The sequence below is a fragment of the Loxodonta africana genome, chromosome 25, assembly GCF_030014295.1.
Source record: "Loxodonta africana isolate mLoxAfr1 chromosome 25, mLoxAfr1.hap2, whole genome shotgun sequence".
NCBI classification, from domain to species: domain Eukaryota; kingdom Metazoa; phylum Chordata; class Mammalia; order Proboscidea; family Elephantidae; genus Loxodonta; species Loxodonta africana.
This window is the reverse complement of record NC_087366.1, coordinates 21,786,915-21,799,405: the sequence shown is the minus strand read 5'-3', so window position 1 is coordinate 21,799,405 and position 12,491 is coordinate 21,786,915. Positions and strand designations below refer to the sequence as shown.

The 12,491-nt window shown below is 51.8% G+C and overlaps 1 protein-coding gene across 2 annotated transcripts in view; it reads left to right on the top strand.

The window, feature by feature from the left end:
- The first annotated feature begins 2,105 nt into the window (after positions 1 to 2,105).
- KIAA1614 (KIAA1614 ortholog) overlaps positions 2,106 to 12,491 on the top strand; it is a 54,462-nt gene continuing 44,076 nt past the window's right edge. Inside the window, exons 1-3 of one of the 2 annotated variants that reach the window (XM_064276560.1) lie at positions 2,106 to 2,800; positions 4,622 to 5,550; positions 6,286 to 6,349. In XM_064276560.1, coding sequence (XP_064132630.1) covers positions 2,742 to 2,800; positions 4,622 to 5,550; positions 6,286 to 6,349 — 1,052 coding nt within the window. In that variant the 5' untranslated portion in view covers positions 2,106 to 2,741. Of the gene's footprint in view, positions 2,801 to 4,448; positions 5,551 to 6,285; positions 6,350 to 12,491 lie in introns of those variants that run through there. The other variant, XM_064276559.1, reaches the window with a different exon arrangement.

The following is a 12,491-nucleotide window of genomic DNA, read 5'->3' as shown; positions in this document are numbered from 1 at the left end:
AGGCAGTCCGAGATAATAGTAACGGTATTGCTGTTGTTAGCTTAGACTCTGCACATGGAGGAGAATAAGGAGCCATGCCTGGTTTTCATGATTTTAGCTTGGATGGCAGGAATAAGGAAGAGAGAAAGACCCAGAAAGGAAGGGCCGTGCCAAGGTGGCAGCACATTTCGAGGATCTATTTCAAGCACTTCAGTTTTCTCACAAATTCTTGGAATATTTTTAAAATGAAATCTTTCTTTGTTTAACTAGCAGGATGCTGGCGACAATACTGTTGATGCGAGTACCTTGGGCACTAGAAGACCTGCCACTTACTAGCTCTATGATCTCGGGCAGATCACTTGGACTGGGTTTCCTTATCTGTAGAAAATGGACAATACATAGTATCCATCTCTTAAGGTTGCAACATGAGATAATGTATGTAAAGTGCTTAGCTCAATGCCTGATGCTCAGTACACCCTCCATAAATGGTACCAGTAAGAGTACTGCTAAGCGATTACTACTAACAGACAGTGAGTAGTAAGTGCCCTGTTGAACTGCCTGCTCTGGGAGGGGAACAGAGGTCAATTGCAAGAGCACTGGCCCCAGACTGGAGACCCACCTGTCACCAGAGCTGTGTGCTCTGGGGACCGTCACACAAAAGGTTTGTCCTGACAATCTCTCACTTTCCTAAATTAGCCCAAGGCAGAATTACTCCCAGTTCCCCTGGGCATAGCGAACATGGTAAGCAGCACCCAGGGGCAATCTCTAAATTGCGCTTCCCCCTCCAGTTTTAGTGCCCAGGGGCAATCTCTAAATTGCGCTCCCCCCTCCGGTTTTAGTGCCCAGGGGCAATCTCTAAATGGCTCCCCGCCCCCCCCCCATTCAACTTGAATAGACTTTGATAGCCACCTTCCCCCTTTTCCCCCCCGGCTGTCTTAGGCGCCTTTCATGTTTGTAGTGCCTGGGAATGTCATTCCGCGCCAGTCTGGCGGCCCCTTGAACTTGCGCCAGGGGGCAAGTGTCCCCTTCGTCCCGCTCGCTGTGCCTCCCCAAAGAGTACTCTCAAGCCCTCCCCAGGTGTCCCCGTTCTGCAGGGTCACTCCAACTCAAGTGGCACCTTCTCTGTAAGCCTTTCTTCCCCTCCAGCCCTTGCTCGGGCACTTAGCACACTGTGTGGTCCTCACGATTGCTGCGCCTGTCACCTAGATGGTGACGCTAGTGCACAAATACAAGCAAAAGGGCATCCCATGCTTGAGAGTGAAGCTTGTTGGCTGAAGTATAGATGAATGAGCACTTTCCCTTTGTAGAGATTTCCGGAATCTACTGGGTCCTAACTTCCTGTCGCTTCCTGTCTTTTGTGGAAAAATAGGTTTGGAAATAGGTGAGGCTCTGTCAGCTCCCTCTGGGTGCAAAGAGAAAGAAAGCTCCGTTGGTTTGGGCCACTCTGCAGGTAAAGCCCTTTGCCGCTTCTTTCTCCTCGGCCTAGAAAAAGTGCCAACCTCTCTTCAGGAGTCCTCAGGACCCTGAGAACTGGCCCCTGCCCAAAGCTGTGGGCAATGCGGGCACCAGGCAGTCCCCTTAGCAGGAGAGGATAAGGTGACCTTGTCCACTCCTGTCTTACACTCGCGCCTCTAGAAAGCGTAAGTAAGTGACCTTGACCGCCGAGGAAACGGCTCCCTGGGGCGATGGAGACTGTGCCCTGAGAGGGCAGACCGACTTCTCAGGAAAAGTTGCCTAAACAAAGGGCATTCCTTAGCTTCCACCCCCGATAGCCGAGCCTCCTCCCCCCAAAGCCATGGGTGTAGGGTTACAAGCTCGGCAGGAACGTGTTTTCCTAGCTTTTGCGGCAGCTGAGCCGCGCGTCCCGCTGCTACACTCTCCCCTTTCGTGCGCTCGCGGAGGGCATGGGGGCTAACACTGTTCCTTCGCTTTGGAGCCGGCGCCTTCGCTTTGCAGTCCGCTGTCCTGTCGGGATGGGGTTAGCTCTGTCACCCGCGAAGGCGGCCCTCAGCCTGTAGCGCAGCGAGTCACCCGGGCCGGGCGCGGCCGCGGGCTGGGAAGCGCCGGGCCCGGCCGGCGGGCGTCAGAGGCGAGCGGCCCCGTAGTTCCCAAACTTGGGGCCGGTTCCTCTGTTTCCTCACGCCCCTTTGACGTCTGTGAGGGACTCGCTCCCTCGCCGCCGCCGCCGGGAAAAGCAGCTCCCCTTGGCTGTCTGGGCCTGGACAGACTGGGGACCGGCGGGCGGCAGCGAGGGCAGAGGTGCCGTGAAGGCCCGGGCGCGAGGGAGGCAGAGGTCCCGGCTTCTCCGGCCCTTCCGCTCTCCTCCCTCCTCTCTGTTCTCTCCTGTTCGCTCTCTTCCCTCCCGGCCCTGAAAGGCGCCAGCTTTGGCCTCTTTTCCCTTAATGGCAAAGCCATGAACTAGCAGCCGATGCCACACTTCCTTCCCTGCCAGCGCCCTCCCCCACCCGACCCCGCTTCTCCTCAGACCCGGAGGGAGGCCGCGGTCCGAGGGGCGGCTGCCTGGACAGGGCCCACCCAGGTCTCGAGAGCCGCGCTGAGAGCCGGGAGCTGAGCCCCGGCCTCCACCCTGCCCCGGACCCCAGGCCGGGCGCGCCCCGAGGGGCGAGGCCTGCAGACCGCACTCCCGGAGACCCTGGCCAGAACCCGCCCGCTGGGGGCTCGACTCTGGAAGTCCCTCCCCGTACCCTGAAACGGGCCTGGGAGGGAGACAGGGCTAGAGCAGAGTGTCGCCTCTCTGAGGGATGGAGGGGATGGAGGAGGAGGCGGCGGCGGCGGCCAAATCTGCCGGCGGCAGCCCTCAGTGAGTATGGAGGAGGTGAGGCGCCGGGCAGGCCGGGAGGGGGTGGCTGGGCCGCAGAGAGGGGAGCCCGGGCCGCTCGGGGACCAGGCCTCCCACGGTCACACAGCCGGGAGGGTGGTGGCGGAGGCCCACCTTTCTCGTCCATCTTCATTTTACTTGTCTAAGTTAGAGCAACCCCAGTACTCGAGTCGCAGAATCAGGCGGTTCCAAGCTGAACAACTTTCCCGGTAGACCACCCCGACAGGAGGGTCTCATTCTTTAAAGTCTCCGGAGATGACTATCACTGGAATGCTGCTTCCAGACTTCACACCGCCAAAACGATTTTTAAATATAACTGAGATTGCTCAAGTTACATTCCAATGCCCTGTTTTCTCAGTGGGAGCCCTGGTGGTGCAGTGGTTAAAGAGCTTGGCTGCTAACCGAAAGGTCGGCAGTTCAAATCCACCAGCTGTTTCTTGGAAACCCTAGGGGGCAGTCCTACTCTGTCCTATAGGGTCTCTATGAGTCTAAATCGAATCCACAGCAACGGGTATTTTCTCAATTGGACCATAGAAAAGAGGAATAGGTGGCTGGGCTCCAGAGAGATACTTCTTAAATTCTAGCTCAGCTAACAGAGTAAATGATCTCTGTTCTAAAGATAGGCATTAAGCTTCACTGACTTAAAGCTGATGTGACATTTTAAACAATATGTGTGTTTTGCTTTATAAAGCACGTATTCCTAAAAGGTAGTGTATAAATTAAATGGTAATAAAAGATTATGGAGAGGCTTGCCATGTCAAAGAATTCCATGGTGAATCCTTAGTCAGTTTGTGGAGTAAATAATTAACTCTTAATCTGTTGTTTATGTAAATACGGATTTTTATACCTGTAGTTTACTTCAAATGGGACACATCTAGATGTATGAGAGCAGAATAGATACTAAGACCTTGTGGCAGGTATGTGTGCACATCAGAAGCTTTGTGACGAACACCCTGTGCTCACTTTCCTTCCCCATTTAGACAGTAACATCAACCTTGCTACTTCTGAGCTGTGAAATGCTAACAAATCACTTGACCCCTCTGGACAGAATATTCTCATCCACACCTGTGGGAGGCAGGGTTAAAAAAACAGGGTTAAATGATCATTGTTTTGAAAGAACCCTGGGCCTCGACTGAAAAGATGAACCTTAGTTTCTCCAACTGTAAAATGGAGATAATACCATCCTGGCAGACTTGTGTGAGGGTTATCTGAGAGAGTGTGTTTGAAAACACTTGCAGGTGCCTCAGGGAAATTAGCCACTGATCCTGGCCACCCTTTAAGCACTGACTCATGCTGTGGCCTTGTGGGTTGGGTGCTGGGGACATGGGTGAGACTGGGTTGCAGCACCTTCCAACACAGATGCTACTTAGCATCTCCCTAAAGTCCATCATCCACAGTAGCTCCCCTTGGAAAAGGGCTATTAGCGGACGTAGACATCCTCCACTGAGACCATGCTTCTGCAAAGCATGAGGCCAGGGATTGGGAAATCTGGCTGTAATTGCCGTTCTGGTCCTCATATGGCATAGGGTTAGTTGTCATTTGAAGCTTCGTCTTGCCCCATCTGTAAAATGGGAATAGGAAAACTAGAACACCACTCAGACTTGGAAGAAAAAAAGTCAATAATTTGTACTGTTCACTGATTTGTACTTTCCCAAGTGCTTTCATGTTATCTAGAGGGCATCCCCTGCCCTGTCCTCCAAGTTATTCTTGTATGAACAGGGCTCAAAACCCAGGTGCCTTGGGGATCCAGGAAGTTGCTGGAGCTAGGGCTGGGTCTCTGGAGCTCTCTGTTTTCTCCTCCAGAGGATCCAAGATAGCAAGCAGAACAGCCAGCCCCATGGAAGTGACAGCTATAGAGAGCAGTAGCCCCGAGCAGCAGCTGGATAATGGACATCTCCCAAGGCCTTGGCTCTGCCCTCCGGAAGACAGAACACCCAGCCCGATGACCCCTCATCCTCCCAGAGCATGGAGGGTGCAGCTCCAAGGCCCCTCCGTGCTGGAGTTCAAAGTAAGAGCCTTGAGGGAGAAGATGACAGCGGGCAAGCAGGGGGTGAACCCTGGCCCCACCTCTCATGAGCGGGCATCCTTCAAGAAACTCAAATGCAGACGGGTCAAGGGCAGTGGAGAGGGGTCTTCCCTGCCAGATGCATTGGTGGTCTCCCATGATCAGACCCTGACAGATGGGCAGCTGGATGGCAGTGTCAATGACAAGGAACCTGCCAGGAATGGGTACCCCAGACCCCCCAGGCTGCCTGTCCCTGGGCTAGAGTGCTGGAGCAGGAGGAGCCTGTGGCCTCCAGAAGCAGTATGGATGCTACCTGACCATGAGAGAGGGCAGGTGCCAGGGCCCAACTCTTCGCAAGACAGCCCTGTCCACAGAGCTGCTCCAAGCCGGCCTGAGGGCCCTGGGCCTTGTAACAAAACCACCCACACACTCAACCTGAGGAAGGGAAGGTCATATCCCCTTCGAGATGGTCTGGCCGCAGGAGGAGACCTGGACAGCACATCCCTGACCTCTGAGGAGGACTTTGTCCCCAGGACACCCCTGCTGGGGGGGCTCTGGAGAGCTGGAGACCTGGCGGCACTGGGCACCGGGGGCAGTGCCTTGTCCCTATCTGACCGGGTGGAGAGGAACCGCCTTCTGCTGCAGGAGATGCTGAGTGTATCGGGGCAGGGCCCCCCCAAGGTGGGGATCCTGGCCTGGACTCCATCCTGGGATCAAGCTGCACCAGGTGAGGCTCGCTGTGAGGTCTGGGTGGCAGGGAGGGAGAGGGAGGGGAGAGCAGGAGGAGTCCAGAAGGAGAAAAACAGGGAAGGGGGTGCTTAGGGAGGGGGAGCAGGAAAGGAGGGAGAGCATAGTTGACTGTCACCAAAGTTATCGGGATGTCTTCTTATTCTTGGTTTTGACATAGACTTTTTACCACCTCAGAGGCAGCCCTGTGTGCTGAAGTCCCCCGTAACCATCCAGACTAACGGGAGGCCACCCTCTGTGCTTGGGTGTGGGGGCTACCATGACTTCTTTCCGTGGCTTGTAGCTCTTTCCACAGTGGCTTTTGTACCTTCTCTCCAATGGCATGCCCTCACCCCTGTTGGCCTCATTGCCCCTCCCCACAAAAAAGTCAAATGGCCTATGGACTGGGCTGAGTTCAGCCAGGAGCACTACTCAGGTGTGCAAGTGCTCCTACCTGGGAAGACAGGCTCTTTCCCTTCTGTCCTCCCCATTGCAAAAGCTCATTCCTTGGGCCACACCTGAGAGGCCCCAGGTGGTCGGCTCAGCCCTGGAAATGTCCACCAGAGGTCACTGTGACAGTCTCTGCTTCCACTTCTTTGGCGGAGACACAGCAGGGGGTCGGATTTGTCTGTGGGGTCAATTTCTTCTGGAGAAAGCGCTCTCAGTATTCATTCAGTGGAGCTGAGAGCCCAGCTTCTGGCTCCACCCTGACCCCGGCTTCTGTCCTGGGCCCTAGAACGACCAGCAGGGGACGTGGACTGGGATTCAGGCATCTCCCCGCAGGACTCGGATCAGAACAGGTAAGAGCTCAGAGCATACATTTTCTCTCCCTTCTTCCTCCTTATCTTCTGCATTGACACAGTGCCAGAAAAGCAGGAGACCTCTCAAGAGCCAAGGGGACAGCAGACCAGTAGACAGTGGGCCGCTGTGGGTGGTCATCCCTGAGACTGCAGAAAAGGCTCAAGTGACCCCTTGTATCTCAGACTAGTGCCTATCTGTTGTCGCCTTGAGCAAAACCACTGGGGTAGAGAGGTATAGTACAAGGTAGAGTGCACCAGAGTTTGGGGAAACAGACTACCCACTGTGTCCTTGGGGGCCGTTTTTTGCCCTGCCCAGGCCTTTTTTTATCTTTAAAGTGGAGCAAATAGTGTTTGTCTGCTTTGGCTGCTAATAAAAAGGTCAGCAGCTCAAATCCACCAGCTGCTCCTCGGAAACCCTATGGGACAGTTCTACTCTGTCCTATAGGGTCACTGGACAGCAGTGGGGGTGGGGGTGTATTGTGAGGCTAAAATGAGATAATGAGTATGTGAAAGTTCTTAAGGAGAGTATACAAATGCAAAGCTTTACCCCAGTTTCTTTACCAATGAAGAGAATGTAAAGGATTTCATTCCTTCCTGAGCTGGAGGCAAGGAGCCTTAGAGGCACAGTGGTTAGGCTCTTGGCTGCTAACCAAAAGGATGACAGTTCAAACCCACCAACTGCTCTGTGGGAGAAAGATATGGCAATCAGCTTCTGTAAAGGTTACAGCCTTAAAAACCCTTTGGGACAGTTCTACTCTGTCCTATAGGGTTGCTATGAGTGAGAATTGACTTGATGGTAATGGGTTTGGTTTTGGTTTGAGCTGGAGGGATTGTCTTCCATTCCCACCATGATATCCCACAGACTTTTCTTTACCCTCTCCCCCCAGTGATTTGGGGAAACTGGACACACTGGAGTGAGGGGAGCAGAGTGAGCACATCTGTCCTGACATGGTCAGTGTCTTGAGCTACCAGGGTGAGGAGTAGGATCAGGGGTGGGGGTGAGGGCCATCTGTGGCCTGAGCCTCAGCTGGGGCTTGCCCAGAGGTAGCCCTTGGCCTCAGTCTTTGCCCTGTTCCTGGCACATGAAGCTCTGAGAGGTCATGAGAGGTCACAGAGCTGGAGCGACCCTCATTTCCCCAGCTGTGTGGTCATGTTGCCTTCCTCAGTGTCTTGTGGTTTCTGCTGAGGGCAGAAGTCAGCATGTTGCTTCTCCTTTGTCAGGCTGCCCCCTGCATAATTTCACTCCGTTTTACCTACCCCCTAGAAGGTGTGAACAGTGTCCCCCAGTCCTGCACCCTGCTTTAACTAAGCAGGTGCCCCAGATTCAGGCAGTTCAGCAACTATTCTGCTAACTTACTGTCCTCAGCAGCTGTGGCCAAGACCCTGTGGGGAAAGGGATATAGGCTCCTTCCTTCCCTCATTATTGATAATTTAGAACCATGGTTGACTGCCCTTCTGCCAGTTGTCTCTTCTGTCACCTCCATAGCTACTGTTTTCAGCTTCTCACCATGTCCCTACCTGGCCTTGCCCTAGTGTTGAGGAGTGTGAGAACAGAACTGTGGTCCTCAGCTATACTGCTCCCCTCTCTGCCTTCACATCTCTGTTTCACCTCCTTCCCTTGCAGAGAAGGAGGAGGAGAAGGTTTGGGCAGATGCACCTTGTGTCCTGAAGCTGTTCCTCCTCAAGCAAGGCCCAGCAGGAAAATGATGATGCCTCTGGGGATTTTGTTCAAGGGCCACACTATTGAAAGGAGAAGCCAAAGCATCTGACCCGTGTGTTGGGTGATGAGTAACAAAAACCACCCATTTTAAAAGGGAACCTCAAATATGGGTGTGGAGGGACTTTCCCTTAGTCCTGTGAGGAGATGGCATTTGTGTAGAATCCTCAGTGCCCAGACTGGTGTTTCTGGACTATTGTTTAACCTGCCAGGTCATGTGTGGCCATCTGCATCATTTTAGGGTTTGGGTAAGGTATGTGTGCATGTGTCTGATGTGTAGGTGTGTGTATGATACGTGTATATGCGATGAGTGAATGTTGTGGGCAGGGGGAGGAGGAAGAGAGAGAGAAAAGCTGCTGTAGTGAGCTTTAGCACCCTGTTCAAAGATTATTAACAAAACATTGCCCATAGAATGCCAAGCAGGCCAGGGCATAGAGTTGGAGTGGGGAAATCTTTGTCCTCTGCTGGGAATGTCATTCGGAGCACCCCGTTGATCTCTACTGATGATCTACAGTCAGATCCTTGTGGAGTAGACACCCAAGCTGAAGGGTGTCTAGACACAAGGATGCGAGAGAGATCATCTGTGCTTTGATAGGGCTCTTCATTTGGTCTCTATGCCTGAGTCTCCTGGGCACGTATTAAAGTGGTCCCTAAGAACATAACAGAGAGTCCCTGATGGAGCAGGAGAAAAGTGGGGTACAGAACATAAACTCTAGTAAAAAGGCCAGACTTAATGGTCTGACTGAGACTGGAGGGATCCTAGAAGACATGGCCCCCGGCCTCTCTGTTAGCGCAAAACTAAAACCATTCCCTAGGGCACCTCTCAGACAAAGATTAGGCTGGACTATAAGACATAAAATGATACTCATGAAGAGTGTGCTTCTTAATTAGGTACATGAGATTAAATGAGCAGTCCCTGTCTGGAGGCAAGATGAGAAGGCAGAAAGGGACAAGAGCTGGTTGAATGGACATGGGAAATCCAGGGTAGAAGGGAGGAGTGTCCTGTCATATTGTAGGGAGAGCAACTAGGGTCACATAACAATGTGTGTATAAATTTTTGTATGAGAAACTAACTTGAACTGTAAACTTCCACTTAAAGCACAAAAAATAATAAAATAAAGCAGTCCTTAAGACACTGTAGGGTGCCGTCTCTCCTATAACGGGATGGCCTGATTGATGTATAGCTGAACTTTCCAAGAGACCTTTGAAAAAGACACACTTTCCTCAGCTCTATGACCTGGGAGTGCCACGTGGGACCGGAGTCTTGGGGCTTAGCGTCCACACTGAGGGACCCTTGGCAGAGGAACATTCTGAGGCTGTGGCTGACTGTGGTGATGGCCATCCGAGGGGGTCCCAGGACACCAGTCAGGACATCCTGTGGCAGGGGCAAGGGGCAGGGTCTCATTAATGGTCCAGTGGACCCCTCAGATCTCAGGTCTTGAGGAATAAATGGTCCCACTTCACATTCAGTCAAGTTGATCATCAGTTCAGCTCAGTGTTGCAATCAAATAACCATTACAACAAAGTTAACCCAACATGTACTTAATTATGTCCATAATTTTTTACTGCTTTGCTTGGTAATAAGACAATAAGCTCATGAAATGATGGTGATTGCAGGGCCCCAAGATTATAGTCAGGGCTGTGGGGCTGGCCCTGCTTATCATGGAGTAGTCACAGGGAGAAGGAGCCCCTATGGCACAATGATTAAGTGGTTGGCTGCTAACCAAAAGGTTAGCAGTTCGAGCCCACCCAGCAGCTCCTTGGGAAAAAGACCTGTCGATCTGCTTCTGTAAAGATTACAGTCTAGAAACTCCTATGGAACAGTTCTACTCTTTTACATGGGGTCACCATAAACTGACAGCACCTAAACACCAATAATAGTTATAGGGAGAGTTGGCCAAGTGGGACATGAGATACCCAGGATGCCAAAGGAACACCAGAAATGACCCAAGGCCTTAAATGCCAAGGGCTGAATGTGAAGAAGACCTCCATCCTCCTGACCCAAGGGTTGTCCGCAAGAGAAAGCTTGATCCTAGAGGACTGGAACAGCCTAATGGCCAAGTTTTCCCTCCACAAGATCGTGCCAGCAACTTTCATATTCAAGCTTTAATTGTATGCCAAATATTGTGCTAAGTGCTGTGCCTGCATTCTCGTGTTATCCTCAAACAGTCCCACAGATGAAGAGACAGTCCTCTCTGAGGAGAGGTTAAGTGATTTGCCCAGGGTCATACAGCTATTAAGTGTTGGAGCCAAGATTTTGGCTTAGAGCTGCTTAGCTCCAAAGTCTGTGGCCAAGCAATATATGGCAATGCCACAAACTGTCCTCTTTATGCCCCACAGAGCCACCCCTTGGGTTAGGAGTCTAAAGTCTTCTGCCTCTCCCAGCCAAGACTATTCTTGGGTGTAAGCAAAGAAGGGTGTGTGATGGGCTCCATGGGATAAGCTCATTTCCTGCCTAGTCACTGTTGAGATGGATTCAGGAAATGGGATTTTGGTTTGAGGGGAGAGAAGGGGTTGAGAGGTTATAGCCTCAGAGAGCACAACTGAGGGTTGGGTCTTGAGTAGTTTCTAGGGCTGCTGTAACAAAATATCACAATGTGGGTGGCTTTAAAGAACAGAAATTTATTGTCTCACAGTTCTAGAGACTAGAAGTCCGAATCAGAGTGTTGGCCATGTCAGTTTCTTCTAAGGGCTCCGAGAGAAAAACTCTTCCATGTCTCTCTCCTATCTTCTGGTTGCTTCCGGCAATCCTTGCTGTTCCTTGGCTTGTAGCTGTGTCTGCCTCCGTCATCATATGGTCCTCCTTCCTCTGTCCATATCATGTCCCCCTCAGATGGGATTGGACCCAGCCTACCCTGGTATCATCTCATGTTAACCGATAACATCTTCAAAGACTATTTCCAAACAAGGTCATGTTCACAGGTACAGGAGTTGGGATTTCAACCTGTCTTGGGGTGGGGGTTGGGGGTGGGGTGAGGAATTCAATCCATAACAGTGCTGTAGGTGACTTTGTTCACGGGCCATGTCTCAGAACTGGACTCTAGAGATAGGGAAAAAAACCAACCTGTTGCCATCGAGTCAATTCCAACTTATGGCAACCCTATAGTACAGAGTAGAACTGCCCATTAGAGTTTCCAAGGAGCACCTAATGGATTTGAACTGCTGACCTTTTGGTTAGCACCATAGCTCTTAACCAGTACGCCACCAGGTTTCCAGAGGGGTGAAAAGAAGCAGGCGCTGTGCTCAGATACCCAAGGTTGTCCCCTCACTCCTGTTCAGATTCTCTACCCTCCCTGGAGCTCTGGATTTTACCTCTCTATGAAAAGGCCATGCCCAGCTCAGCCTCTTTCCTCCCTTGAGGCTCCAAGACAGCATATCAGAATTACAAATGGCCTTGGGATCCCAAATTAATCCAGCATGAGCTAAAAGTATGTGAAAACAAAGGAGCAGCAGCAGTCAATACAATTCTCAGACCGGGCTCGGCTCCAGGGGGAAGCCGGACGTGCAACAACTGCTTGATATCAGGCCTCTGCAGGTGCCGGGGCAGCCCCAGTGAGGCCCTAGGACTTTTCTTTGGCAGTCTTGTGTGAGAGCCAGTGTTGCATGACCCAAGCATGCTCTATTCAGGTCAGGACCTCCTGTGTGATCTTGGGGGCCCCAGGTCTTGAAGTGTGTCTGTAGGTAGGGACTTTGATATTAGTCTTCCACGGGAAAAATGTGAGGAGAGGGTCTCTGGGTTTTTGTCACAGCCATGCTGTAGTGTGAAGGAAGCTCTAAGGATTACCTAGATTGTTTGTTTTTTCCCCCGTCAGTAGTGCAGTCATGCCCATTTATAGATACAGAAGTTGAGGCCCAGTCCTTAGTGTGCCCATGAGGCCCCTGTGCACATCCCTTCAGGAAGTTGGGTTACGTGTTCATGACGACAGAGGGAGCAGGGAGCCAGCCGAATCAGGCCAGACTTTGGTGGGTCCCAATTTTCAGGCCCCTGCAGTGATTGCTGGCAGTTCTTGGGTGGTGCAAATGGCTAACATGCTCAACTACTAACTGAAAGATTGGAGGTTCAATCCCTTCATCTGGTGGAGAAGGAAGAATGCCAACACTGAACCCCTACCACAAAGCAAGCCCTGCCTGGAACTTTCAGGTACGCTGTCTCACGCCTGGAGCCCAGGTGGCACAGTGGTTAAGAACTCAGCTGCTAACCTAAAGGTCAGCAGTTCAAATCCACTAGCCCTGTGGGGCAGTTCTACTCTGTCCTATAAGGTTGCTATGAGTCCGAGCCAACTCGGCAATGGATTTGGTTTCAAGTTTTGGTCTTATGCCATATAATTGTCTCACACTCCAAAACCTCATTGTGGTCCCAGTCTTTGTGAACAAAAGGGCTCAAAAAAGTTAATTTGCCCAAGATCATTCACCTAGTGGGGAAAA